Source organism: Aspergillus costaricaensis (genome assembly GCF_003184835.1).
Source record: "Aspergillus costaricaensis CBS 115574 unplaced genomic scaffold BO79scaffold_15, whole genome shotgun sequence".
NCBI lineage: Eukaryota > Fungi > Ascomycota > Eurotiomycetes > Eurotiales > Aspergillaceae > Aspergillus > Aspergillus costaricensis.
Genome location: NW_020291815.1, coordinates 478,252 through 503,942, shown reverse-complemented (window position 1 = coordinate 503,942; position 25,691 = coordinate 478,252). Strand labels below are relative to the sequence as shown.

Below are 25,691 nucleotides of genomic sequence, written 5' to 3'. Positions count from 1 at the left end.
TTCTTCCTCCGCTTGCTCATAGAGAGCCTGTATCATTCACTCGTTGTCTCTTCAGGGTTCCCCTGTGATTTTTTTGGCTTTTCGCTCTTCGGTATAGACGTTGGGGGAGATGTGTGGGTGGGTGAGGATGGACATACAGATGTGTATCTTATCTGTTTGTATGTTTGATGTTGATTTTGTTTCGTATAGTCGCTACTATCAATGCTGTTCCGGTTTCTTTTGTACTACGATGAGGGAGTCACTGTTCCGTTTACCAATACGTAGGTACTAGTAGTAGATTCAACGAAATCCGGACAGGAGGACACCAATTGGATCTGAAATGTCTATCTATTTATACATTTATTTATCTGAACGCTGTACATCTAATGACTAGGATGAACATCACATGCTAATAATTACATCAATCAGGCTATCAAACAGATCAATGAAGATGACCTCATCATCACCGTTGCCGAATAATCATCGACAACATGCCAATCACCGCCGCACCAGCAGCAGCGCTTTGAAGAGCAACAGTGGAGAGGTCTCGTTGTGTGAGCACGACTTGGCGGTCACTGAAAAGATCGTGGAGGTATTGGCGCAGGGTTTCGATGAGTGGAGAGATGCGCGCGAGCTGGTATTGGATATACTCCCGAACATTGTCAGGGGTGGGTTTGCTGACTGTGGTTTTGGCTGACGGTTCCGCATCAGCTGGGTCCGAACTGTATACCTCCGGTTCAGTGCTCTCGATCGTGACGATTGCATCGGTATCAGAGATCGGTTCGTCTGCGGTAGTAGAAGCGGACGGTTCGGTAATTGTCTTAGCAGTCTCGGGGGTCGCAGTAGAGGCGGCAGGTGTAGTAGTCGATTCCTGCGCCATCTGGCTCTGAGCAGACACGATCTGAATCCGATCAAGGGCCTTTTCCTTCTCAATGGCCTCAATGACCTTCTCTTCAAAGCCCTTGACGAGTCTCTTGCGACGCCAGGGTTCCACGGCGATCTGGAAGATCAGGAAGAGAAGCACGTTGACTCCCATCAACCCCCAGGTACCCCAGGTACTCATTTGGCGGATCTTGTCCGACCAGACTTGTTCCTCGTGATACCGAGACAGGATGCTCTTGCTCAATTGTGCGGCAGCCTCTTCGGCCTCGTGTTCGGCCTGGCTCAAAGCCTCCTGTGCTTCGTGCTCGGCTACTTCGTTGGTGTGATCGTTGCGGTAGAGATGGGTGAATCGTTCGAGGTCAGTGGGGGACCAGGCATGTTTGCGTTGAAGAAGCTCGTTCACTTCGCGCTGAGAGGTCGATCGGTTGTTGATGGCAGCTGCGTAGGCATCTTTCGCTGCACGGACTTGGAGGCGGGCGTTGCGGAGTCGCTCCTCTGTTTACCCATGACGAAAGTTAGAAACGATCCTCCGATGACTATATTATGGAATATAAATTTCACATACCTTGTGTATGAATCTCCTTCTTCAGCGTCTCAATCGCCGAATAGCCCGTAAGATCGTTCAATCGCTGGCCTGCCACGAAAATGTTGGATTGGAGGTTATCCATCACATCACTGAACCGCTTGGTAAATTGTGACCTGCGTTGCTCTATGTATGATGGAAGCCCTCCATCCCTCCACCCCTTTCCATTGACCTCGCTCTTCTCTTCTTCTTGCTGCTGCTGCTGCTGCTGCTGGCTCTGTGTACTTTCTCCCGCCTCCGCAGCAGCGGGAGGAGTCTGTTGCTGACTCCCCGCATCGGCTTGTAGATTTGCGTTCCCTGCGGGAAGAGCTATGACTGGGCTTTCATCTTCCTTCGGCTGCTCAGCAGGCTTCCCGTCTTTGAGGGGATCAGATGAGTAAAGCGAGGACTGAGTTCGGAATTGACATTGCAGGCAGATGGAGAAGTTCCGCGGTGCAGGGTAAAGAGAGTTCGGACCAACGGCGGGCAGGAGCGGTCGTCGTACTGGGCGGGTTGTTCGGGTAAGGTTAAGGGTTGATTTGAAGGACTGCCTGAGCAGCAATGGCATAGACTGCATGGCCGTTGCTAAGGCCACTGGGACGTCGACCAGACAGACGCTGGGTTCGTTTGTTGTGCTGGATTATCGGGTGGGTTTGAATGCTGCTCGGCGCCGGGAGAGAAGGCGGTCATGCGGAATCGCCGCGGTTCTGCACGGTTCTGGTGGGTATTTTAGTAGCGCAACGTTGGGGATGGTTTTGTTGGTTCCGACGAGACTATTTCTCGTGGCATTATTAGAGACCTTTGGGGGGTCTGTTTGATTTTTTTCTATGCTTTACATGGTGTATATCCTGTTCGCAGAGTAATTTTATTGGTATCAGAGTGAGCTAAACAAACGTGAAACAACATTAACCGCCTGGTGTCCTAGTCCGCTGATACGAAAGAAAGTGGTAGAATGATGTAGACAATACATGATTAACAACGTCATTATGCGTGATCGCAGAGTTAACTGCATAGAAAATATCCTGCGATGGAAGCCACGGGGCAAGAAATGAGTAGGATGTGTATAGCGAGTGGACTCTCATTGAGCAATAACTCCGGGCACTGACCACTCCTAGCGCACTAAATGCGAATGGAGCTGCCGGTCTTCCCTTGCTCTAAGGCATTCAGTCCTGCACTTTATGATCTCCCTTCACGGCCTCAGCATAGGTAGGAGGTGGGCGACTATCCGGGTGGTCCTGGCTGCTGCTGCCAGCTTGGGCTTGTTCATGGGGGTGATTCGGGGTGGGTTGCCGGTTCTGTGGCGGGGCGTTTGCTGCTTGGGGCTGTTGTGGCGGCATTGTACCATAGCCCCTTTGGGAGGGGTGCTGGATCGGTTGGTGGGAAACATAATAATATGTTACGCGACCGTTTTCCGCATCGCCAGGAAGAGGCTCATAGCTAGGGTCATCATAATCTGGTTCGGGGTACTTGAGTATAATGTACCAGGCGTGTAAAAGCCCAGGCACGTAGCCAAGGCAGCAGAGAGCAAGGTTGATGATGGAATCGGCCGTGCAAATGCCTACTTTGATCCACACTGAGCCAGTCGGTTAGCATGCGCCACCTCATGAAAGCAGTGTGCGATGAGTACTCACCCGCAACTGGGGGGAAGAAAACCGCGAGAATTGCTAGAAAGATGTCTGAACCACACATGGCTGCAATGGTAGAATAGGTACTCTATTGATCAACCTCCTGACCATGCAAGTGTTCACTGTAAGATCTTGGTTGGTATCCTACGGTGTAGGGATTAGTATAGGAGAAAGTACACATGAACCTGAAGCGGCAGGTAGTTGGTGGGATGACGAACGATAAGGATGGATGGATGCCTGCCTGAGCCTCCAAGTCAGATGACGTCGTTAATATCACCTGACGGCGCGGCTACTACTGTGATTCACCACATTAATCTCTCTTATCATTGTCTCGATGCGATAATATGACGCTTCATGTATATGTGTATATATTATGAACTCCTTTCATTGGACATAAAATTCTTTTACGATGATTCAGAGACTACGCCGTTCACGGCTGAATGTGCATAGGATGATGGGGAGCCTGGGCACCCGAGGCTGCTGGAGACGGGAACTGGGGGTAATCAGCGTTGGTTTAGAACTCTTAATAACAAAAGATTATTCAGTTCAGGGGACTTTTTATAGACACATTTTCTGTGAGATAGCTTAGATCGCTTCGTCTTGGGACACTAGTAGGTCTCTTGAAAAAAAAGCCTTGAGCAATCGAGGGATCTTCAATCTACTACTAGTACTTACTACTAGCAGCATCCAAATTTTGCACATTTATATATACTGGTGTTACTAGTACTCTCTGTCGTTCGTTAAATTCCCAATCACAGTATAGTCCTCCACCAGTTGCTACTAATAATATTAACTAAGTAGTCAACCAGTATTGGTATCCTAATAGCCTTTCCTACTGCATTTCCTCCTCCAATTCGCTCTGGAAATATACTACAGTAGTTCCTGGCTTACAAGATATTACTGTAGTTGCACTGCGACTGTCAGAGGGATAGGACCGAATATACTACAAGTAGAACTATCAACAGATCTCACATGAACGAAGTAACAATATTGATACTAGATTGCTCACTCTGAGCGAAACAGATGGTACATCCTGGCCAGACTTTCTTGTTACTTCTTTCTGTAAGTGTCTAGAAGCATTCCACAGAGCGGAACTCTATTTTCAAATGATGCCAAGGGATCGAACTGAGTATACCCGAGATTGTGATCAGTAGAAACCCAAAACGGGACCTTAGATATCGGTCGAGCAGCACGGACAATATTCTACACATCCATCAGCCACAGGACTGGTGCCACGATTTGTCAAGACCAGACAGGCGATGGACAAGGTTGCTTACTCGATCTCCGGTGATGTTGCCTCCAGATACGCATGGTATCCATCTTATTGGCTTCCTAGAATGATTTCCTGCAGGACACATTGCAAGGATTAGGTGTTGTTTCAACATGTCTCCTTGCCAGAGAGCGAGATGTGATACAGATGCCATGATACATTCAGAGTTACGGAGAATATGTGGGGTAACTCAGAGCAGCCCGGTCGGCTTTCTTACATCCCTGAAGTCGGACATAATCGCGGAAAACCGAATGGGAGTCTCAGAGCGACCTTGAGATGCATCTCGATAGGGGCCATAGTGGTCTAGCATTGAGCTCGACGACGGATAATCGCAGAAGCAGCATGCCAGATTCTGTGGTAAGCGAGCTCCTCGCCTCTGTTAGATGACCCTAGCATCGTGCGGGAAAGGGCGTATGCGTGACACGCAAGGGTGTATTATTATCAATGCTATTCTTTAGTTGGGGCAAAACTATTTCGAATAATTGGTAGGTATTGCGACGCCATGTTGAACACCTAGTTATCGCGCCAGTTGTGTCGTTGTATTGCCATAGATATTGGACGCATCTGAAATATTATATAAGCCTCTACCAAGCGTGCCTATCTTCTGAGGTAGGGTCAAAAGGGATAGTAATTCGAGGGACCAGTCTGATGAAAGCGATGCAGCAGTCTTTCGTGGGCATTCGTATAGCAGAGCCAGGCGAGTGAGGCGACGATAGCGATCGGCCCAAAGTGGATGTAAGTAACATACTTACGGTACACCGACAAGTGCTCCGCGGATGGTGTCTCAACTCTCAAGCTTACATCTCGACCACTTGAGAGGCGTCATCCTGGGATAATGCTTCAGCTGTGGAAATCTCCCAAAAACAATAGCAAATATTTGCCCAACCAGGCGGTTCCTAGTGTACCATAGAGTTGCACAATTTGGTTCTGCTCCCGTGTCGGCCAGGCCCACCCTTAATTGCTGCTGCGGCTTTCCCTGGTTCCAATCTCCCACAAAGGTTCAGGGTGCAGGTTCAGGGTAGATAGTCATCAGTTGGCCCATGTACTCCCTAACAGTGCTGGAAGACATGCAACTGCGGAGATGTATACCACCTGAAACACTGTTCTGTGTTGGCTTGAACAAGGCTAACGGCAATGGATACACTTCATCCGAATAGTGGAGGCTGGGCCATTCGCTGTGTCCAGCACAGTCCGTGCCTCTGGCACCAACAGCCTCAAATCGGACGTGTGCCACGTCAGTCGATCACCGCCAGAGATAGATAATCCCTAAGACCTGCTCCTATGCATCATAAATTCCTCGCGATGATCAGGGCAATAAAGTTTCCGGTTCCTGCATTGATTCTTCCTTTTCTTCTCTTCTTCCGCCTGCTTGTACCTGAGTTTCTTGCAAAGACGGCTGCACCCCCTGCAGGAACTCATTATTTGGTCTGACTCTACGCCAGGGAGTAGAAGAAAAGTCTGACCATTTTCTATCCTTGCTGCAAGCGACAAGGTATAGACAAAGTGAAACGCAAAAAGGCAAGTGTTTACTTGACTTCCAGAAAGTTTGATGGGTGTGATAATGAACCGAGTCGGGATCGGCTCTTGTACCTCAGTTCCGGGTGCTGGTGGAGCTCCGACTCAAGATCTCATTTGATAACACCGAGTCTCGCAACAAGTGAACTAACTTGATCTGTAGGCGCAACTGAACCTTCATGCGGAGGGACTCAATCGCAGCGCATTGCAGTGGAGCAGTTTAATTGGAAAGAGGCCGGCTACTCTTGCGAACCGCCCGCCCCGTCCCCCTTTTGAGTCAGTCTTCTCCAGTCGCGGCCCTTCTGGTGCTTCTGGTGTTTCTGCCCTTTTACCTTTTTCTGTTCATTGCACTTCTTCCATTATTCAGTATTGTTCCGTGAAAGAACCGACTTCTATCGAAGTCCAATCGCGCCGTTCCTGCCGGTACTTTCTAGGTCTCTTCTTTTCCCGGGGGGGCCTCGAACCCAAGCGGCAATCACAACAAGCCCAGACTGGGAAAGCACGGCCTTCCTCCAGGTTCCTTGTCTAGCGCCTGCCTTTTCTGCCGTGGATCGACGCCTCTTTTCATTTCTCCTCCCGTGACTTTACGATTATCCTGCGCTTTTCTCCCCGTCCTTTGACTTCGCCGTTGGGGTGCTTCCCGGCAACTGCTTGCTATAAACCCAACCAAGACACTCATTCATCCCCAGGTTCTAATCGCATCAGTGGAATCCCTAGTGCTCTATTCGACCACTCGTTTTCGTTTTCTCTACAATTATATCTGTCGCACTGAATTGGACGCGTCGACAATTGGCACCCATTCGGATTAGAGACCATCGTTGCGCACACCCAATCGTTCATTCATTCGACCCCAAAGGTGATCGCGAAAGAAGGGAAAGAGTATGGAAACAATTGATTCGCTCTTCTGCTGAATGTTCATATCCGACTCGTGATCCGCTCGTCATTGTTCTGCCCTACGATATCAATTTTCGCATCCAGAAGCACCTGGCAGTCGCCAGTGCTGATCCAACCATGTCCAGCACGTGTATCTCATTGTCGGGCTCGACACAATGCCCGGCTTTTGACAGTTCCTCTGTCTCGACGAATTCCAGCCTGTATACAGATTTGTATGTACAAGCGTCCGACATGGGAATTTCATTGCGCTAATTGCTTCCTAGTCCCTTTATGCAATACGTGTCGAACCTCACGCAATTCGACAATGAGTTGAGCAGCTATGTCATGCAGGGATATGTCAAGGAAAAGTAAGTACCTCATTCCGCAACGGCAAGGGAAGCGTCTGACTAAAGCACTATTTACTAGGTATGAGGAATACTTGGGCTGTCAGGGGGTAAACTTGACGGATACCGACGATTATTACGCCCGCTATACGACAAGTGTTTTATGTAGCAGCCTGGTACAAAGCTCAAAGAGTGATTGTAACCTATCAGATGAAGAGTCAAGACCGCTTTGCGCTGATACCTGCGTTCGTCCATGCCCTTCTCATTATTTATTACCTGGAAATTCTCACTAACTACTGTTAGGCATCAATGGCGATAAGTGAAGAGGCGATAGTTACGGATACTAACCTCTGCTCCGAAAAAGCAAGCGACTACATGTCTCAAATTCGGTCTGACTTTACGATCTGCGCCCTGCCAGCCGATTCGCTTACGGTAACTTGCATCACGGGAGCCGAAAACGAACCGAAGAACTGCGGATATCGTTCAAATCTCTTGGGACTGTGTTCATATTGCGCCTCAGGATCGTCAAATTCCACAGATTCGTGCTGTACAGATTCGAATGCTGCTACTCGGTGTTTGAACGTCACAGTTCCGTCTTCGACACTTCCCCCGATCTTCACCTCTACAGCTGCGTCCAACTCAACAGCAGGCTCCAATGACTTATCGGGAGGGCAAATAGCGGGAATTGTTATAGGTTCGGTAGCCGGGTTTGCACTTCTCGCCGCATTAGCCGTGTTGGCATTGATTTATTGGCGACGCAGGCGCCGGGCTGAGAATGATAGCTCACTGAATCAGCCCAACCCCCAGAGGAAGGGGTCACCGTCAATGCAGCAGGACCGAAGTCTGCATGAGTTTGCTGCCATACCCGGCGGTCGAGTCGCCAGGATGTCCGCCTTGCGCGAAGTTTCCAGCTCATCCCCCGCTCGATCTCGGTACTCTGCTTTGTTCGGTGGCGGAAAGTACAGCGACACCTCGGATTCCGACCACGGTGCTAGCCCTGGAGCAATGTCGAAAAAAATTCCCCCCACAACAGGAAAGCGCCATGGCTCGCTATCCAGTAACTCAGCCTTGGCTGGTGCGGGCACAGATTCCTCCCCTCGTTCAGGAACCGGCGGCCAGTATTCGTCACCGGACGGACTGACCAGCGGCCAGTCGGAGCAGCTATCTGCCTTCCAAGACTACTACTCGCAGGATGACATTCATCCGGGCGACAAGGTTGCCGTACTCTGGGCATACCAGCCTCGGGCAGGTGATGAGTTCGCGCTGGACCGCGGTGAAATGCTTAAAGTGATCGGCATCTGGGACGATGGGTGGGCTACTGGTATTCGAATTCCCGAAACGGCAGAGGATCACGATGCTCGACACCGCGAGCAACGAGATAGTGGTGTATCTAATGGCTCACGGCGGGCCGCTACATCTCCCGCTCCCGTTGGGGATATCAAGGCATTCCCTCTGGTCTGTGTATGCCTCCCACAACATTGGAGGAAGATCATCGACGGCGGACAAGCTGAAGACGACTGAGGATTGGCAGCAGCTATTTGCCCACCCGTCGATTCAACACATGTCACCAATAACGCCAGATTTTATGCCCCAGTGATGATCTTTCTTTCTGATGTTGATTTCTTTTGCGCAATTGCTGGTTATAACGGTTAACCTCTCATATTTTGTCTTTTGCAACCAACCCTGTCTTAAACTTTTCTGACATGGACGATATCCTGAGACGATGTCATACGTTTGTCATTTGCGCTTATTCTCTGTTGAATTCTTTGAGCTTCCATATACCCCATTCTCCTGCAACAACTTGTTGCCACTTCATGTATGATTTTTCGTTCCTTTGCTTCCCTTCATCTCTACATACGATTTTTCTCTTCTGTGCCCCTGTTCCCACCATGTACACACATTTCGTGGACGAAGTGATGTCGATTATTGGTGCGGCAGCGGGGTCCTTATTTGTGGCTACCTATTCACCATCGTGCAGGTTGAACGATGGCAAATTTTACGATCTGGAAGTATAGATTATTCTGATACCGTGTTTTCATAGACGTTCTGAATTGTTGAAAATGACACTGAAATGTAGCTGCTTTACGCATTCTGTATGGAATGACAACGACATACGATGACCGTACCCGGAACACATGGATGCGATGCATCTTAACTGGAGCTAGGGCATAGGTAGAATATACACGCGTCCGACTTGGGCCATCAGGCACCATGAACCTTGTGATGATGACGGACAGCCATGTGCATTGCCTGTAATATATCAGGTTCATGCCCTGACGTGATACTGTTCGGCTAGCCGGGGCTAGTTCCATGGTTGGTAATCTATCAACGGCGGATTCTTCCGGTGTAAAGCAAGATTCGTCTGCCTGGAGGTACCAAGAATAGAAAAAGCCAACAGCAGACTGACAAAGGCACGCAGGCGTCCACGAAATGCTAGCTAGCTAGTCTAGCTGGTCGACATATTATTACAGCTAGATAGATCTCTCCCAAGATAGCAGGCCCCCACACTTAGAGAGCGACCGCCGAGGTATGGTTCGCAGATATGCCTATGTACCAGGCACTGGCCCCAACGCACCGTCATAGCCCGTGAATAAATGCCTGGCATGCATCAGGGTGCAGGCAGATGCATTACCAACAGTTGTGCGTATGGGTTGGTCACGCCTGCTTACAGTAACTACTGGACCAACCCAACCTCATAGTAAAAGTCCAGGCTCATTTCGTCATAACCGCAGGATTCAGGGGGAAAATAAGTATGGGTGGGAAGGGGAAATAAGCGGCCGGTGGTGCGACGGGTGGGTCACGTGCTAGGCATCCCCCCCCACCGCCGCCGCCCGCCGCAGCAGCAACCCAGCAAAGCACAACTAAATGCCCCTCTATCTCCATCTCGGTTCCCATCCATCCTCCCCCGTTATATTCCTCTCTTACATCCCCTCATCCTGTCCCCGTTGCTCTTTCGCAGACCCCCCTTAAAAGTCATTTGAACAGTCCCAACGGTGCTTGGTGCGTATGCCACTTTTCCCTTTTCATTTGCCGTTCTTTTCTCTTCAACCATTCTGCGATTATGACAAAGGACAAATAAGGGGGAATCCGGTCAACTAACATCGCGTGCATGCGCAGGTCATCCGTCTGTCAACTCGTCTTACCTCTTTTCCATCTCACCCCTTTATCCACATAAACAACCATGTCTGTGAGTAATAATCCATCTTGTGCTTCCCGCTCAGGGCTAACCGTTTATTTCCCTGTTTTGTAGCTCGCATCTGGGTATGTTCCTGACTGCTCCAAATCTCCGCATGTGTCTTCGAACATCCCTACCGTATCGGAGAACTCGACGATGGCAACCCCGAACAAGGCTGACTAGGTTACGGAGGACAGTGTTTCTATCACCGATGAGTGCATCACCGCATTCAACGAGTTCCGCATGAGCGGCAACAGCAAGGGAAGCAAGACGAAGTTTATCATTTTCAAGATCGCCGACAACAAGAAGGAGGTCGTCATCGACGAGGTCTCCCAGGACGAGGACTACGAGGTCTTCCGCGAAAAGCTCGCGGCCGCTAAGGATGCTAAGGGCAACCCCGCTCCCCGTTATGCAGTTTACGACGTCGAGTACGACTTGGGCGGTGGTGAAGGCAAGAGGTATGATGATGGCGATGGCTTAACGTCCGTGCTAGAATATCTGCTCACTTTCTTCTCACCACAGAAGCAAGATCATCTTCATTTCCTGGGTTCCCAGCGACACCCCTACCCTCGTACGTTTCGCACCGTCTCAGCTGTTTAAGCTCCAAATCATTGCTGACACCGATGAACTAGTGGTCCATGATCTACGCCAGCACTCGCGAGAACTTGAAGAACGCCCTCAACATCCACACCTCTATCCACGCCGACGACAAGGGCGACATCGAGTGGAAGACCGTCCTGGCCGAGGCCAGCGGTGGTAAGGCTGGCAAATAAACAATGGCGCCGGCTGGGCCCGGGCCAGGTGACTTGGTTGTTGCAAATCAACACATCACACTGACTCACTTTGCGGAGTACCTCGGAACGACCAACTTCTTCAGTTTCTCTGCACAAACTTAGTTAAATGAGAGATCGTTACGACTTGATTTCTTTTGATAGTGACCGTATCATCTTGCGATCGTGGCACTTTTCCTTTTTTTCCAATGATGAACGAATATTGGGGAGGGGATTTTCTTTCTCTTTATCAGCGTTTGTCTGTACAGAATACTGTTACGTGCCATGATGTGTGAATACGCGATTCGATGTAGAGTAGAAACATCAGGTCACCCTGCACACAACGAACCCCCCAAAACTGAGCTTTCAGTCGAGTGCTTAGGTCTGATATTCGTGTGAAATAGGCTATCTCGACTATTGAGTGCTGAGAAGGAATGCCGGCCAGATAGTATGAGCAGTAGTGAGTAGGTAGTAGGAAGCACTTGGGTCTTGGGTTGTGAGAAGGGCGGCTGGTCAGCGTTGACTAGATGTAGGGAAGATAAGGCGCCGGGGATGAATGGGAAGGGACACCCTAGAAGACTAGACGGATTAGCCTTAGATTATACTAGTAGTATAACAATACCCTATAGGAGAATTCTGGTGCTGACGGGAAATGGGAACATCATCGTAAGATGTGTCTTGGGGGCAAAAGCCATGGCGGACGGTCGGGACGGGCAGCGGGCGTGGACCAATGAGGGCGGCGGTAAAACGGACTAAGCTAGCCTGTCCGGATACTCGACTTCCACCTCAAACCACAAGTCGAACGTCGTCTTCGTCTCCCATCGCGACTCTTGGTACCCCCCTCCACTCTACCCCAGGTATTTCCCATCTTGAATTCCGACGAATCGGCCCTCTCGCTGCTGGAGAGTTGCTTTTTGGCGATCAATTGATTCTAATACGCGCGCACACCCTTAGCACACAATGTTCCTTCGTTCCGTTACTCGCGCTGCTGCTCGCAGCTCGGCTGTGCCCACCACGGGCCTGCGCTCCTACCGCACCGTTTCGGGCCCAATGGCTTGCCTGAACGCTCGTCCTCAGACTGAGAAGAAGTCTATCGCTCCCCAGCAGACCCGCGCCGCCTCCGAGCATGCCATCTCGAATCCCACACTCGCCGGTATTGAGAAGCGCTGGGAGGCCATGCCCCCTCAGGAGCAGGCCGAGCTGTGGATGCAGCTGAGGGACCGCATGAAGGTCGACTGGCACCAGATGACTCTCCAGGAGAAGAAGGCCGGTATGCTGCTCTTTCTTGCCCCTTTCCGCTATCTTCCCCGCGTCCAGCAGAATTTTGCTAACATGGGTTATTTTTTCTTCTTCCCCACGATTTAGCCTACTGGATCTCCTTCGGACCCCACGGCCCTCGCTCTGTGCCCCCCAAGGGCGAGAACCTCAAGATCTTCTTCAAGGTCGCCCAGCTCACCCTTGTCAGCTTTGGTATCTTCTACATCATCCACTTGTTCGCCAAGCCCCAGCCCAAGACCATGACCAAGGAGTGGCAGGAGGCCTCCAACGAGTATGCTAAGGTATGTGGAATTGACTATTTGCATTATTTACTTTCCAATTGGCACTGTCTTCGTGGTGGAACGGTCGCTGATACGTATCATCACAACAGCAAGAGAACATCAACCCTATCTACGGTATCAGCTCCGTGGGTTACGAGGGCAAGGGCTTCGTCCAGAGCCCTCCTGCTGAGAAGCAATAGATTGCCTCCACCCCTCGGGAGGAACAGGTATAACGACGGGGTGTGCAGTGGATGGGCAGTGTTGGGCTACAGGAACGAACTGCTGCCTCCCACCGCACGACCTTTGATGACGCCGGTTCTGTGCCCATCAATTTTGGACACGATCCTTCGCCTCTGTTCTACTTGTTTGTCAATGTTAGCCCAAAAAGACCTCTGTATCTCGTACTGTGCAATAATCAATCATCTCCTTTGTAGCCATAGAAAGATCAGACTGCAGGTTCTTTCGTGTTACTCGTGTAAATGCTGTAGAGTATGTGGGATAGGAATTTACAGACTCCTCTCTGTAGCTAGAAATTAACGCATGCTATATCTTAAACTAATGCTTTTCTAGAAAAAGCTTACAATGTATAGGGGATGGGAATGCTACGATGATCACTGTACAGGTGATTACATACAAGATGACGTTACTTTGATATTTCCTGCTGGGCAGGGCAAAGAAATGGGAAGGTTCGGAGCCACTGTTCGGTAGAGAGGCGGTAAGTCGGTTGGTTCAAGTTAAACCGGAGAGGAGAGCTGTCACAGTTCGAAATGCACAGTCTAATGCTCCTCTAGAAAATTAAAAGAGCAATAACAGGAATAACAATAATGAAAAATTATAATAAAAATAACCACAGTAATGTATCTACTCCATGTTCAGGAATCAATGGGTGGTGGTGGTGGCTGGGTTGGTTGGTTGGATCCCAAAGTGAAAATGCACGGTCGCCCGGTTGTTTACCGTCGAGACACCGCAAAACCAAGCTGGGACCCCCGAAAGGGTAATCACGGGAACACGTCAGATTTTTTTTTCGTTACAGCAGCGTTCGTCCGATATCGTCGGTCTACCCTTCCGTTACAGCGAAAGAACAACTTGCCTTGTTGTAGGGAGGCAGCCCCAACCCCCCTCACGAAAAGAAATGGCTTGAGCGCTATGCAGATGTGAGGGGAAAGGGAGGTACTTCTCGGAGTTGGTTGTTATGATTATTTTATGAATATTATAAAAATTCACCGTATATAAAGTTTTATTTTTTTTTTTGGTTGATGTATTTTTATTTTATTAATTATAGCTAGCTCTCTTTTTATTTTTATATATATTTACCTAGGCAAAAGAAAAAGAGAGAAGAAAAGGAAAAGAAAAGTAGTCTGTATTAGTATTATTTTGGATGGGGTACCACCTTCCTCCCAGTGCATCCGGGCGCCAAGACCATCCCCATTTGTGTGCGAATTTCCCCCTAACAACCAAACAGGGCAAGGTGGGAAAGCTCGAATTGCTCCCAGTATCGAATCAACGCCCCGACCGCCAGCATCACGGACATATGGGTGTCATTAGATTCTGCAGAATAGACTGGTAAAGATGCGGTCGCCATAGTAGAACCTCCCTAGTGAATGTCGGCGAGCTGAAAGCTGGTTACCATGCTGGCCAGCGCGTTGCTCGGTACATCACGGGATCGTCGGCAAAACCGCCCCGGAAAGGCTAAGCCGGACACATTCGCCCGTGTCCACCTCAACCTCAACCTCTTCCCTTCCTTTCCCTCTTTCTTCCCTCTCCCCATCCTCTCGTCCCTTTGACCTTTTCTATACCCCATTTCGCTCTTCAACACCATCAAGATGTTCAAGAGGTGTGTGACTATACTTCCCCGGATCCCTACTCCAACCTTTTACATTTTAAGATAATTTTTTATCTACCTTTAAATCCTTTTAAAGGCTTGCAACTAACCATTTCTTTCCCCCTTGTTACAGCGGTCTTGCCCGGACCTTCGGGAGGGCTGCTTTTGCCCGACCTACCTCCGTCGCCCGTCGCGCTTTCCAGCCTAAGACCAATGGCCTCCCTTCCCTGGCCCGTATGGCCAGCACTGAGGCCTCTTCCGTTGGAAAGATTCACCAGGTCATTGGTGCCGTCGTCGACGGTATGTGCCGGTCCCCCGTTCCAGAGAAAACCCTGCCGGCGGCTACGCGAAAATCTTTTCCGAGCCTCGATTCCATCCACAATCCCATCAAATTCGACTCAATGGCCATCAAATGAACACGATATCTGACTCTCGCCAACAGTGAAGTTCGACGGTGACAAGCTCCCTGCCATTCTCAACGCCATTGAGACCGAGAACGGTGGCCAGAAGCTCGTCCTTGAGGTTTCTGTATGTACACCAAAAAATCGAAGCTACAATGACATCAAGCTCTGATAGCTAACCCAATCTAGCAACACTTGGGTGAGAATGTCGTTCGTACCATTGCCATGGACGGTAAGCTTCCTCTCTCTCTCCCATGACCAGGAAAATAGAGATTTGCTTGGCAATATCAACCTCTCTTGTCACCGCTTTCTCTCTAACCTGGTCCTTCCACGTGTACTCGTCTCGCCGTGGCTAACATCAATGTTCCACAGGTACTGAGGGTCTGACCCGTGGTGCTGCCGCCCGTGACACCGGTGCTCCCATCACCATCCCCGTCGGTCCCGGCACCCTTGGCCGTATCCTTAACGTCACTGGTGACCCCATTGACGAGCGTGGTCCCGTCAAGGCCGACAAGTTCCGTCCCATTCACACTGAGGCTCCCGAGTTCGTTGAGCAGTCCACTGAGGCCGAGATTCTCGTCACTGGTATCAAGGTCGTCGATCTGCTTGCCCCCTACGCCCGTGGTGGTAAGATTGGTCTCTTCGGTGGTGCCGGTGTCGGTAAGACCGTCTTCATTCAGGAGCTGATTGTAAGTTGGCAATTCATCAAAAACACGTTTATATGACCCGAACCACTAACAACTTCTCTAGAACAACATCGCCAAGGCTCACGGTGGTTACTCCGTCTTCTGTGGTGTCGGTGAGCGTACTCGTGAGGGTAACGATCTGTACCACGAAATGCAGGAGACTGGTGTCATCCAGCTCGAGGGTGACTCCAAGGTCGCTCTGGTCTTCGGTCAGATGAACGAGCCCCCGGGTGCCCGTGCCCGTGTCGCCCTTACCGGTCTGACCATTGCCGAGTACTTCCGTGACGAGGAGGGTCAGGACGTGCTGCTCTTCATTGACAACATTTTCCGTTTCACCCAGGCCGGTTCTGAGGTGTCTGCCCTTCTGGGTCGTATCCCCTCTGCCGTCGGTTACCAGCCCACTCTGGCCGTCGACATGGGTGGTATGCAGGAGCGTATTACCACCACCACCAAGGGTTCCATTACCTCCGTCCAGGCCGTCTACGTCCCTGCTGACGATTTGACTGACCCTGCCCCCGCCACCACCTTCGCTCACTTGGACGCCACCACTGTCTTGTCCCGTGGTATCTCCGAGTTGGGTATCTACCCTGCCGTCGACCCTCTCGACTCCAAGTCCCGTATGCTCGACACCCGTATCGTCGGTGAGGAGCACTACAACACCGCCACCCGTGTCCAGCAGATGCTCCAGGAGTACAAGTCCCTCCAGGATATCATTGCCATTCTGGGTATGGACGAACTGTCTGAGGCTGACAAGCTCACCGTCGAGCGTGCCCGTAAGCTCCAGCGTTTCCTGTCCCAGCCCTTCACCGTCGCCCAGGTCTTCACTGGTATCGAGGGTAAGCTGGTCGACCTCAAGGACACCATCCGCAGTTTCAAGGCCATCATCAACGGTGAGGGTGACGACCTTCCTGAGGGTAAGTTTAAATCTTTTGATCTTCTAATTTGTTGACCAACATGGATGCTAATTCGTTTTTCTACAGCTGCTTTCTACATGGTTGGTGACTTCGAGTCTGCCCGCGCCAAGGGTGAGAAGATCTTGGCCGAGCTCGAGAACAAGGCCTAAATGTAATATTGTTTTTAAGCGCCCTTTTCCTTTTTTGTTAGACATGGACTTCCTTTCTTCCATGTGCCGTTTTCTACCGATCCGTGTACAGTACTCGAATTGAGAAAAGGGAGTTGAAAGAATGGCGAGGTCCCCCCTATATAAAAGGATGAGAGCGCTCTTAACGTACACCTCTCTGAAAGTCTGGATGGAAACTTCCAGGCTTTGTGTTACACTACGTGCTCATGTAAGTAAGTTAAAATGACCACAGTCAGCCTGATACCCGCTGGGCTGGGACAATTGTACTCAATTTCCTTTGTTACTCCGGGAGACCGTGATATCTGCTTTGTAGGCATTACTAGTACGTAGTGTGTAGTTCTGTATGATTCCCTACATCAAATTATAACGTCCCTTCTAGGACACGTATCAACATCTCGTTGCCATAGCATCACCGTTCTACTACGTATACCCCATAAATACCTCAACTGCATTGCAACCATCTCAACAATTAGTATCATCCTCATGTTAATTCAGATAGTACTACTCCCGTTTTGCTACAATTTTAGTGAATAGTCAGTACTAGCCAGCTAGTACGAGTAAGTAGTCCCAAAGTCTGATATATATATATATATTCATATAACGGAATGAAGGGCTGAAGGAACGCAATGGACTCACGGACAGGATGAGCTATCATCATGGCCTGGTATTAAGTGCTTAGCAACGAATGATATCGGGGTCGAGTTATGTATGATTCGTGAGCAATATTACGTAGTACTAGGGCGTTTGCTGTTTGTTGCTCTGGAATTTGGATAAATTCATAGTGGTGGTGGTGGTGGTGGTGGTGGTATCAGAACTTTGTACCATGATGGTGCTATGTATCATCAAGTTTATATAGTAGGTAGAAATAATAGTTTATTATCGGCTGGCTACTAGTACTACTACTAGTAGTGAGTACTAGTGCTAGGGAAGTAGTAGCGATATGGTCCTACCGGTAATGTGAGAGACTGAGTGGGAGTGGTTAGTTTAGGGTGTGCTCAATGGTACTAGTTTGTATATGGATATTATAAATGACTGAAATATCATGGTACAATACCGAAGGAGTAAATGATAGAATGCAGAATGGACATTAACAGACACTATAGACTAACTCAAAACAGAACAATGAGTGGTGCATGTTTATTCACACATATCATCCCCTAAGATTTATGCTGCAATTGTCTGAACACAGTGGCTTTCGCCGTGTGGAAATGTCAGGAGAACTACATGAGATCGACCTATAGAGTCTCTTCCAAGGCAAGAACCTATAATTTGACATGAATGTTAGCATGGTGAGTCTTGGTAAATGAAATCGATTGCACTTACCAGTGCTGTTCGTGTTGGGATGTAGACCTGCAGATAATTGCTGCGGTTATTCCAAGGCAGGTCTGTCGTGAAGAAGCGCGTCTCCTTGAGGTTGCGTCCGAAGCCACCAAACTCCTTGTCATCGGTGTCAAGCACGATTCTGTAGGTTCCGGCTTGCTCGACGCCCACTCTGTAGTCTGTGAAGCTGTTTGTAGGATGGAAGTTAAAGATCCAGAGGAGGCCTGCACGTTCAAAGACAAGGACCTTGTCACCCTCGTGCTTCAGGCTGATGTATGCTTGTGGGGAATGGAGCCAGCCGTATTTCTCCTCGGTTAGCTGCATGGCGCGGTCGAAGTCATTCAGGAACTTATAGCGGAGAAGATGGTCTTCCGTTAGGTTCAGTTGGCGACGTGCGTACCAGAACGAGTTGTTATTACCGGCACGAGGGAAGTCGAGCCATTCGGGATGACCGAATTCGTTACCTTCAAAGTTGAGATAACCCTCACCACCGAGAGCATGGGTAACCAGGCGGAGCATCTTGTGAAGAGCCATGCCTCTTTCAATGATAGGTGTAAACTCTGTCAACACGGACATGTGGGTGTACATCTCCTTGTCGCAGAGCCACATCATGATGGTTTTGTCGCCAACAAGCCTGCCATGAGTTAGCTATGATCAAGTGAAATAATGGAAAAATGAACTTACGCCTGATCATGGCTCTCCGCGTAGGCGATCGTCTTCTCCCCGTGACGTCGGTTGACCAACGTGAAGGACAGGTTGCCAATGTCCCATTCAATGTCCGACTTCTCTTTCAGGAGCTTGATGTACATGTCTGGAATTGCCATGGCAAGTCGGTAGTCAAATCCTACACCCCCAAGGGCGTGCGGCAAGCACAGTGCAGGCATTCCAGATACATCCTCTGCCACAGTTATGCACTCGGGGTATAGACTGTGGAGCATTTCGTTGGCCAAGGTCAGGTACATCACACCTTCGCCATCTACCGAACCGCCGAAGTATTCGTGATATCCGCCAGAGAATCCACTAATGCCGAGTTAGTATTGCAACGAAAATATATAGGAGACTAATCACGTACGTTCCAATTCCGTGGTGGACATAAAGCATACTTGTTACACCGTCAAAACGGAAGCCGTCAAACTTATATTCTTCCATCCAGAAGCGAAGGTTGCTCAAAAGGAACCTCAGGACTTCATGGCTGCCGTAGTTGAACAGACGACTGTCCCAAAGATCATGCTGACCCTTCCCACCGGAATGGAAGTAGAGATGGTCAGAGCCATCGAACATGTTCAGCCCGTCCAGGACGTTCTTGGACGCATGGCTGTGGACGACGTCAAGAAGCACCACCAAGCCCATGCTATGTGCTGTGTCTACTAACTCTTTCAGGTCTTCCGGCGTACCATAGCGACTGCTGGCCGCGAAGAAGCTATTGACCTGGTACCCAAAGCTGGCGTAGTAGGCATGTTCCATAATGGCCATAAGTTGAATCGCATTGTATCCCAGATACTTAATGCGAGGTAGCATATTGGCAGTAAACTCTTTGTAAGTTGCGACCCTCGTTTCTGGCGAAGAAATACCCACATGGGCCTCGTAGATACGAAGGCTTTCGGGCCTCTTTGGGCGAGAATGCTTGAATTGATAGCGCTCAGTAGCTGGAGGGTTCCAGAAGACCGACTCATAAGTCGGAGAGACAGTAAGATCTTGCACGACACGCTTGATCCATGCAGGAATTCGGTAGATTCGTTCTCCTTCGGGAGTGACCATGGTTATCTGTGAAGCGCAGCGATGTTAAAAGAAATACGTCCTGCTTAGTTGACTCTATGCACACTCACCTTGATTTTGCTGTCATGAGGGATCACCAGGACCCCATCTTTTGCAGGCAATGTAATCTCCCAGACACCGAAGCTGTTCTTCGTCATCGGGTGGGCCGTGACATCCCAATTGTCTGCCAGTCTCAGTAATGTTTCACCGGCTGATATCCTCCGCATAGCTAGACGTACTAAAGTCCCCAACTAGCTCAGCTTCAACAGCATTAGGCGCCCATTCTCTGTAAGTGATGTCTCCATTGGCGTTGACATTGAGACCGTATCTCTCGTAGCCCTATCGCAAACGTCATGTCAGTTGGTGCTGGTCATTCCAAACAACCCAGTTGAGTAGTGTCAACCATCTCGAACAACAGTGGTAGAAAGAAATGTCACCTACCCTGCTAAACTTGTCCAACCCGCCCTCAGTTTCATTAATCGTCTTGACCCAGCTCTCTACATACTGGAACCTCTGCTTCAGAGCATCGCGGAAGGGCTCAAGCCAAGGATCAAGCTGGATAACACCTATCGAAACAATTAGACGAAAGAAGAGACAACGACTCCCAAATCAAACCAACTGACCTGTACCATCTGGAGACGCCGATTGAAGGGCAGTTTGAGTTTCGGTAGAAGCCATGGAGAATGGATCGCCAGTGGCAAGAGATTAAGCTCTGGGGAATGTGGACCGTAGGGATAGAATAGATAATAGTACAACAAACAAGAGAGGAATCTAGTTAACAGCGTCAAAACAAGAGGAGCTCTGGAAAAGAATAAACAGGACGAGAGGTGGGGAATCCCAACCGATGGGAAGAGTAGTAGGAGGAGGAGGAGGAGGAGGTGGTGGTGGTGGTTGAGGGACATGCGGGGGAGAGTCGAGGCCAAAGCTCCTCTTTCTTCCCTGTTGGTTTGCTGGTTTGCTGCTGCTACCCTTCCCGCCGTGACATCACTGTAACACCCCTGCTTCTAGACCTGGTCTGCCCAGCCCCCTCTTCTTCTTCTTCCTCCCTTCATTCTTTTTTAGTCGCGCGCTTTGAATTTCTCAACTTTGAATTGAATAACAATTCATCGATGTGAGATAGATGCTGGTTTACGGCCTATGTTTGTCTACTACTCTTGGATGGTGTGTATATCCATGTCTCACTGTATTGTGATAACGCGACAGGAGGAAGCTGAGCTTTGACTTCAGGTACGGAAACAGGTACCCGCCCTACGCAGCAACTCGGGGCTCAAGGGGTCTGAGGGCCGGTCAGATTACTCGCGAGGCTTTGCGATAGCTACGGGCCACTTCAATACGCAGTGCGACAATATATTTACAATAAGGCTTAGAGCAACACCATTAGAGGAGAATATTAGTGACACTATGTTACACAAAGCTTGCACAGCAGCTGTTGAGAATTGAGCTACATGCTAAGGTACTAAAATGCCCTCTACCATGAACTTCCACTCAGAATCAAGCTGGGGGATGCGCAGCCTCCAGCATAATCCGGATTATAGCAGGTCCGGCTTTACACGTAGCAGACCTCCTGTCCACCCTGCTCGCCCTGTTCACCCTGTCCACTCTGCTCGCCCTGCTGGCCCTTCTGGCCGAATCCAGAAGCTCCGGTGGGGCCCTGGGGAGAGTTACCAGCACCGCTGGGGGCAGCAAAGCTAGGAGCGGAGGTAGTAGATCCCTCCTCGGCACTCACAGCCGGGCTGGGGGTAACGGCAGCAGCGCTCGTAACAACGGCGGAAGTGGCAGCGGGGATGCTCTCGCTAGGGGCGACAGCGCTGGGCACAGAAGCAGCAACGGAAACGCTGCTGCTAGAGACAGTGGCATGGCTGGCAAGGGAAGAAGCAGCGGCAGTAGAAGCGCTGTCGGCCATCAGAGCACTGTAGGGAGTGGCACCCGGGTAGAAAGAGGTGGGGATGGTCGGGATGGGGATAGACACAGTAGAGCCGAAGTCGGTGGTTAGATCGGCCGCCATGGAAGTGGCAGAGTAGCCCGAGGGAGCGGAGTCGACCGTCGAAGTGGTGGCCGAGTAGGAGACGTGGTCGTCGCTGTCCTGAAGACAGAATCCGCTGCCATAGGCACTCTCACAAGAGTACCACTGAGAATCACCCTCCTCGGTCCACATGGCGAAGTCCTCGATGGTAATGTCGTAGCAAGGGGCACCATCGGCACAGATCACCTTGACAGGACCACGCTCAGCACCGTAAGCTTCGGTTCCCTTCCAGTTCTTGACAGTGATGTTGCTCAACTGAACACCATCGCCGTCCACTGCGCTCATACTGGCCCAGTAGCTGTCGATATCCAGGGAGTAAGCGTTGCCGTGGCCTGTTCACAGACAGAAAGAACTCTCAGTTAGCCTCGTCGGGGGACACATAATGTTGCGTAAGAAATTACTCACCAATGAAGTTCTCGAGGAGGACATTCTCGACGAAGCCGCTACCTCCGTTGCTCTTAATCAACATCATGTTGTTCGAGCTCCAGGTGTAAATGTTGCGGTAAGTGATGTCGCTAACATTGGTATCAGAGCCGAACGAACCCATACCACAGCCACCGCTCCAGTTGCAGTAGATGCTTTCAATAAGGATGTTTTTCGACGGACTCTATGATCGATGGTTAGTTTAAGACTTTCCTACGGGACACATATCGCCGGGTTGGCCATACCTTGACAGTGACACACTCGTCCTTGTTCGTCACCTCGACCTATTGAGACAGTTAACGACCTGCATGCATGCAGGCAACATTCTGCTCTTCAGTACTCACATCATGGACCCAGATGTTGTTACTCCAGACATCAATACCATCCAGACCACCGTGGTTACCGCCGCGGATTGCCATGTTGTAGATCTCGCCATTGGTGCAGGTGTCGAGAGAGAAGTGGAAGGAGGGGGAGTCAACCAGGATGAAATCGTGGACCGAGAAGTCTGTAACCTCATACAAACGCAGCAGACGAGGGCCGCTCCAGTTATCATCAGCATGAAACTCGTAGCCCAGACCCTGCATGGCACCTTCGGAGGTGCTACTGAAAAGTTCGAAGTCGCTAGAGTGCTCGATATAAATCATGTTGCCGCCGTCCGTGCCAGTACGGTAGATAATTCCATCAATCTGCAGAGCCCATGCCTCACCACCGCTCAACCTCGCCCAGGTGGAGAGAGCATAGTCACCAGAGGGGACATAGACGAGACCACCAGACTTGCAGTCAGCAAAGGCAGATGCCAACGGCGCACCCAAGTCCGTAGACTTATCCGCCACAGCACCGTAGTCCAAAACGTTGCAAGTCTTGGTAGCTGCCTTGGTGGACGCGGAAGTCAGCGGTCCCACGGAACCGGAGAGCTGCGCAGCAGCAAAGATGGGCGCCAGGCCCAGGAAAGAGAGAAACGAGCGCTTGTCGAGAAGCATGGTGCTTCGTCGAGCTTGAAAAAAAAGAAAGGAATGTGAGGTTTACAAAAAAGAGTGAAAGGAAGTGAGTCTAAACAACCCTAAAGAATGAACATTGAGATATCCAACGGACTATGCCCACGGCAGGGGTTCCCAGGCGCTCTCTTTATAGGTAAAAGCTATTCAAGCGCTTCTCTGACAGTAGTCTATTTCCCGCTGTCATCTTTCTATTTCTAGAACGTTTTGCCGGTGCCATACCGGCAACCTCTGACACGACAAGAGTGAACTAGACGAAGCTATCGATACTATTGCTGGAACCCTGGAAGCAATTTTCCTGGATGTGGAAGTAGTGGCACAATCCAAAACATCGAAAGAGCGGGATCGATGCGCTATCTCCCGGTTGAGACTTGCTCCATGCTTAGGGTGTTTGTCTTAGATAATTTTGAATGGAGCATTGGCCCCGCCCATAGACTCAAATAGATTGAAGGGCTTAAGGAGGCATCGATACTGTACAGTTTGCTCCTGATCGGACCATCGGGCAAGCCTTGAGAGACTTTCGTAAGCGGAAGATGCAAGAGTCCTTTGATGAACCTAACTGATGGCAGACGACTCAGCGTTTATTGTGCAATCAAAATGCAAGAATCCTTTACCACTTGCTAGACAGAAAATTTCGAGCTTCCATAAAGATTGCTGGGAACTTCCCCTTCCCCTACCTCAACGGAGGGTGGAGCTTCAATCTGAAACGCCCGAGGTCAAGACTAGGCCGGTGGCCCATAGCACTGATCAGGGGATTGGGCGGAGACTCTCAATCGGCGCATAACCTCTTAATCAGGGTCTGCCGTGCATGCTAAATTGCAATATACTCTAGATGATTCCCGTTCGGATTTCTGAGAGATGGATTAAGCCAGCCCGAGTGATTGCCGGGCCCAATGGCCCAATGCTAGATGGTACAGGTGTAGCTTTGTGGTTATTGAAAGGAAATGAGGAGGATGCTGACCCTGCCGAGTGGTGGACTCGGCGCTAGTAAGCCCCGTACCCCGTGCTTGCCGACCGGACTCAGTTGCCTCTTCGGAATGTCGCCGGCCACCCTCTGCGGTTACAACTGAAGCCTCCTCTCTCCAGTCAGGACCAGTGGCTAATACAACCGTGGTTTAAAGCGCTAAGAGATTAAGCACAGGAAGACAAATTGTTTTCACCGATTCATGAAGCTCTATGATTAAATATATAGCCATGTCTGCCCGCCCCGCAACAACATTCGACAATCCAGGGCGAAAATGAGTAGTAATATACAATGAGGTTCTCGTTGCTATTCATTGCCGGCATTCAAACCAGGCCGACTCCTCAGAAAAAGAGTATATGCAAACCTGATGTGAAGGACATCACTGCAGACCACCGTGACCGCGCACCCTGAAAGATGAACAATTAGCACTGGCTCCTTCATCGGGTAACAACACAACTGGGAGCTCTCACAATTTACAGGTTCTGACCGAGAGTGGCGACAACGCTGCCGACAGAAGTGCCAAGGGAGGGGAGGCCAAGGCCAGTGAGGAGAGAGGCGACGTCAGAAGACAGCTGAATGAGGAGGTAAGAGCCATCCTGGCCGACGACGGTCAGAAGCTGCTCAACGGGAGTAGAGATGTCCTTGAGAAGGTCGCCAACGCTGCCGGCAGTCTTGATGATCTGACCAACGGGGGTTCCAACGTTGGGGAGGTTAAGGTTGGAGAGGAGGGAGGCGACGGAGGGGCTGAGTTGGACGAGCAGGCGCTTGGAGTCGGAGCCGGTGACTTCGAGGACATCCTTGACCTTGGGAGCAAGGTCCTGAACGATCCCTTCATCTCCCGAGCGCTTGAGGTTCTCGCCAAGGGTGCCAACAATGGATCCGACGGGGACACCAAGCTCCGGGAGTCCAAGGCCGCTGAGAAGACCAGTGACCACGGGGTCGAGCTGGATCAGAAGAGCCCTACCGTCCTTGTCGACAACAGTGAGAAGGCCGTCAACGACATTGCCGACATCCTTGAGAAGGTCGCCAACAGACGCAGCGGTCTTGATAATGGAACCCACAGAGGATCCAAGGCCAGGCAGACCCAGGCCAGACAGGAGCTTAGCAACCTCGGGGCTGAGTTGGACGAGGAGCTTCTTGGCGTCAGAGCCAGTAACAGTCAGGACCTGGTTGACACCATTGCCAGCATCCTGAACAATGTGGCCGGTAGCCCCAGCACTAGCACTGGCACTGGGAGTGGAGATCACGTTGCTGGAGACGGAACCAATGTTCACAGTCTTGGTGACCTCAGAGACTCCAGGAACACCACCGGTAGGGGCGGCGAGGGCCGAGGTGGCCAGAGCAGCAAAAAGAGTGATGAGGGAGGCCTTCATTGTGCTTGTTGGTATATGATAAAGGAGATTGGAAGGGAAAGAATAGACTTTGGTATGTTCTTGTGGGGTTTGGTAAAGAATGACAGTAGTGGGTTTTGGTAAAGAACGAATGATGTGCTGCTGATGAGAAGAAAGAGGAATTCTCGAGACGAAGAAAGCCTGCTCTTATATCCCATCGTCGCACAAGTGATCATCATGATTTCCTATCCTTTTGAGACCCTTAGCAGCTGGGACGTATAGCAACTAGCTGGCGGGTCAACTCTACGTGCTAGGATGTAATAGCAGTGGTAAGGATAGCAAGGGCGTATGCGTGAT

The 25,691-nt window shown here is 50.3% G+C and overlaps 10 protein-coding genes across 10 annotated transcripts; 5 read left to right on the top strand and 5 right to left on the bottom strand.

The window, feature by feature from the left end:
• Window positions 1-329: 329 nt before the first annotated feature.
• Window positions 330-2,044, bottom strand: she9 (putative mitochondrion biogenesis protein (She9)). Its single transcript, XM_025679656.1, has 2 exons — window positions 1,427-2,044; window positions 330-1,356 (listed from the first exon to the last, which is right to left on the bottom strand). The coding sequence occupies exons 1-2, from the start codon at window positions 1,998-2,000 to the stop codon at window positions 443-445; spliced, it is 1,488 nt and encodes a 495-aa protein (XP_025539755.1). The 5' UTR covers window positions 2,001-2,044; the 3' UTR covers window positions 330-442.
• Window positions 2,045-2,276: 232 nt separating this feature from the next.
• Window positions 2,277-3,238, bottom strand: BO79DRAFT_237624 (putative stress response RCI peptide). Its single transcript, XM_025684724.1, has 2 exons — window positions 3,055-3,238; window positions 2,277-2,996 (listed from the first exon to the last, which is right to left on the bottom strand). Exons 1-2 carry the CDS (start codon window positions 3,110-3,112, stop codon window positions 2,587-2,589), a joined length of 468 nt encoding a protein of 155 aa, XP_025539754.1. The 5' UTR covers window positions 3,113-3,238; the 3' UTR covers window positions 2,277-2,586.
• A 3,365-nt stretch (window positions 3,239-6,603) lies between these two features.
• BO79DRAFT_14995 (SH3 domain protein) lies at window positions 6,604-8,662 on the top strand. The gene is made up of 4 exons (XM_025678605.1): window positions 6,604-6,939; window positions 6,991-7,074; window positions 7,133-7,295; window positions 7,354-8,662. The coding sequence occupies exons 1-4, from the start codon at window positions 6,845-6,847 to the stop codon at window positions 8,569-8,571; spliced, it is 1,560 nt and encodes a 519-aa protein (XP_025539753.1). The 5' UTR covers window positions 6,604-6,844; the 3' UTR covers window positions 8,572-8,662.
• On the top strand, window positions 8,663-9,234 carry BO79DRAFT_14996 (uncharacterized protein). Its single transcript, XM_025678606.1, has one exon. It carries the CDS (start codon window positions 8,754-8,756, stop codon window positions 9,063-9,065), a length of 312 nt encoding a protein of 103 aa, XP_025539752.1. The 5' UTR covers window positions 8,663-8,753; the 3' UTR covers window positions 9,066-9,234.
• A 702-nt stretch (window positions 9,235-9,936) lies between these two features.
• BO79DRAFT_209017 (actin-binding ADF family protein) lies at window positions 9,937-11,488 on the top strand. The gene is made up of 6 exons (XM_025682513.1): window positions 9,937-10,050; window positions 10,168-10,237; window positions 10,301-10,311; window positions 10,423-10,683; window positions 10,748-10,796; window positions 10,858-11,488. Exons 2-6 carry the CDS (start codon window positions 10,232-10,234, stop codon window positions 10,996-10,998), a joined length of 468 nt encoding a protein of 155 aa, XP_025539751.1. The 5' UTR covers window positions 9,937-10,050; window positions 10,168-10,231; the 3' UTR covers window positions 10,999-11,488.
• A 461-nt stretch (window positions 11,489-11,949) lies between these two features.
• BO79DRAFT_209016 (cytochrome c oxidase subunit IV family protein) lies at window positions 11,950-12,988 on the top strand. The gene is made up of 3 exons (XM_025682512.1): window positions 11,950-12,265; window positions 12,361-12,554; window positions 12,644-12,988. Exons 1-3 carry the CDS (start codon window positions 11,956-11,958, stop codon window positions 12,731-12,733), a joined length of 594 nt encoding a protein of 197 aa, XP_025539750.1. The 5' UTR covers window positions 11,950-11,955; the 3' UTR covers window positions 12,734-12,988.
• A 1,285-nt stretch (window positions 12,989-14,273) lies between these two features.
• Window positions 14,274-16,789, top strand: BO79DRAFT_209015 (F1F0 ATP synthase subunit beta). Its single transcript, XM_025682511.1, has 7 exons — window positions 14,274-14,367; window positions 14,489-14,655; window positions 14,798-14,883; window positions 14,946-14,988; window positions 15,129-15,445; window positions 15,507-16,356; window positions 16,423-16,789. The coding sequence occupies exons 1-7, from the start codon at window positions 14,357-14,359 to the stop codon at window positions 16,503-16,505; spliced, it is 1,557 nt and encodes a 518-aa protein (XP_025539749.1). The 5' UTR covers window positions 14,274-14,356; the 3' UTR covers window positions 16,506-16,789.
• A 782-nt stretch (window positions 16,790-17,571) lies between these two features.
• BO79DRAFT_194662 (1,4-alpha-glucan branching enzyme GLC3) lies at window positions 17,572-20,479 on the bottom strand. The gene is made up of 8 exons (XM_025681067.1): window positions 20,222-20,479; window positions 20,040-20,164; window positions 19,838-19,937; window positions 19,670-19,782; window positions 18,916-19,607; window positions 18,528-18,863; window positions 17,847-18,477; window positions 17,572-17,785 (listed from the first exon to the last, which is right to left on the bottom strand). The coding sequence occupies exons 1-8, from the start codon at window positions 20,274-20,276 to the stop codon at window positions 17,759-17,761; spliced, it is 2,079 nt and encodes a 692-aa protein (XP_025539748.1). The 5' UTR covers window positions 20,277-20,479; the 3' UTR covers window positions 17,572-17,758.
• Window positions 20,480-21,144: 665 nt separating this feature from the next.
• On the bottom strand, window positions 21,145-23,024 carry rhgB (putative extracellular rhamnogalacturonase; the record flags this gene model as incomplete). Its single annotated transcript, XM_025681066.1, has 4 exons — window positions 21,145-21,953; window positions 22,027-22,228; window positions 22,290-22,328; window positions 22,389-23,024. The coding sequence occupies 4 exons, from the start codon at window positions 23,022-23,024 to the stop codon at window positions 21,145-21,147; spliced, it is 1,686 nt and encodes a 561-aa protein (XP_025539747.1).
• Window positions 23,025-24,289: 1,265 nt separating this feature from the next.
• Window positions 24,290-25,376, bottom strand: BO79DRAFT_194657 (uncharacterized protein; the record flags this gene model as incomplete). The annotated part of the gene is made up of 2 exons (XM_025681065.1): window positions 24,290-24,410; window positions 24,474-25,376. One exon carries the CDS (start codon window positions 25,374-25,376, stop codon window positions 24,477-24,479), a length of 900 nt encoding a protein of 299 aa, XP_025539746.1. The 3' UTR covers window positions 24,290-24,410; window positions 24,474-24,476.
• Window positions 25,377-25,691: the final 315 nt, after the last annotated feature.

Coding starts and splice junctions, on each gene's coding strand:
- BO79DRAFT_209017 (XM_025682513.1), top strand. Junction 10,684..10,747: donor GGCGGTGGTGAAGGCAAGAG/GTATGATGATGG, acceptor TTCTCACCACAG/AAGCAAGATCATCTTCATTT. Junction 10,797..10,857: donor CCAGCGACACCCCTACCCTC/GTACGTTTCGCA, acceptor CCGATGAACTAG/TGGTCCATGATCTACGCCAG.
- BO79DRAFT_14996 (XM_025678606.1), top strand. CDS start 8,754: ATGGACGATATCCTGAGACGATGTCATACGTTTGTCATTTGCGCTTAT.
- BO79DRAFT_209016 (XM_025682512.1), top strand. CDS start 11,956: ATGTTCCTTCGTTCCGTTACTCGCGCTGCTGCTCGCAGCTCGGCTGTG. Junction 12,266..12,360: donor TCTCCAGGAGAAGAAGGCCG/GTATGCTGCTCT, acceptor CCCACGATTTAG/CCTACTGGATCTCCTTCGGA. Junction 12,555..12,643: donor CCTCCAACGAGTATGCTAAG/GTATGTGGAATT, acceptor TCATCACAACAG/CAAGAGAACATCAACCCTAT.
- BO79DRAFT_194662 (XM_025681067.1), bottom strand. CDS start 20,276: ATGGCTTCTACCGAAACTCAAACTGCCCTTCAATCGGCGTCTCCAGAT. Junction 19,938..20,039: donor GGTTGGACAAGTTTAGCAGG/GTAGGTGACATT, acceptor CGTTTGCGATAG/GGCTACGAGAGATACGGTCT. Junction 18,478..18,527: donor GCGGAGAGCCATGATCAGGC/GTAAGTTCATTT, acceptor AACTCATGGCAG/GCTTGTTGGCGACAAAACCA.
- BO79DRAFT_237624 (XM_025684724.1), bottom strand. CDS start 3,112: ATGTGTGGTTCAGACATCTTTCTAGCAATTCTCGCGGTTTTCTTCCCC. Junction 2,997..3,054: donor TTTCTTCCCCCCAGTTGCGG/GTGAGTACTCAT, acceptor CGACTGGCTCAG/TGTGGATCAAAGTAGGCATT.
- BO79DRAFT_209015 (XM_025682511.1), top strand. Junction 14,884..14,945: donor AGCTCGTCCTTGAGGTTTCT/GTATGTACACCA, acceptor AACCCAATCTAG/CAACACTTGGGTGAGAATGT. Junction 16,357..16,422: donor GGGTGACGACCTTCCTGAGG/GTAAGTTTAAAT, acceptor GTTTTTCTACAG/CTGCTTTCTACATGGTTGGT.
- BO79DRAFT_14995 (XM_025678605.1), top strand. CDS start 6,845: ATGTCCAGCACGTGTATCTCATTGTCGGGCTCGACACAATGCCCGGCT. Junction 7,075..7,132: donor CAGGGATATGTCAAGGAAAA/GTAAGTACCTCA, acceptor ACTATTTACTAG/GTATGAGGAATACTTGGGCT. Junction 7,296..7,353: donor CGCTTTGCGCTGATACCTGC/GTTCGTCCATGC, acceptor AACTACTGTTAG/GCATCAATGGCGATAAGTGA.
- she9 (XM_025679656.1), bottom strand. CDS start 2,000: ATGCAGTCTATGCCATTGCTGCTCAGGCAGTCCTTCAAATCAACCCTT. Junction 1,357..1,426: donor GAAGGAGATTCATACACAAG/GTATGTGAAATT, acceptor ATGGGTAAACAG/AGGAGCGACTCCGCAACGCC.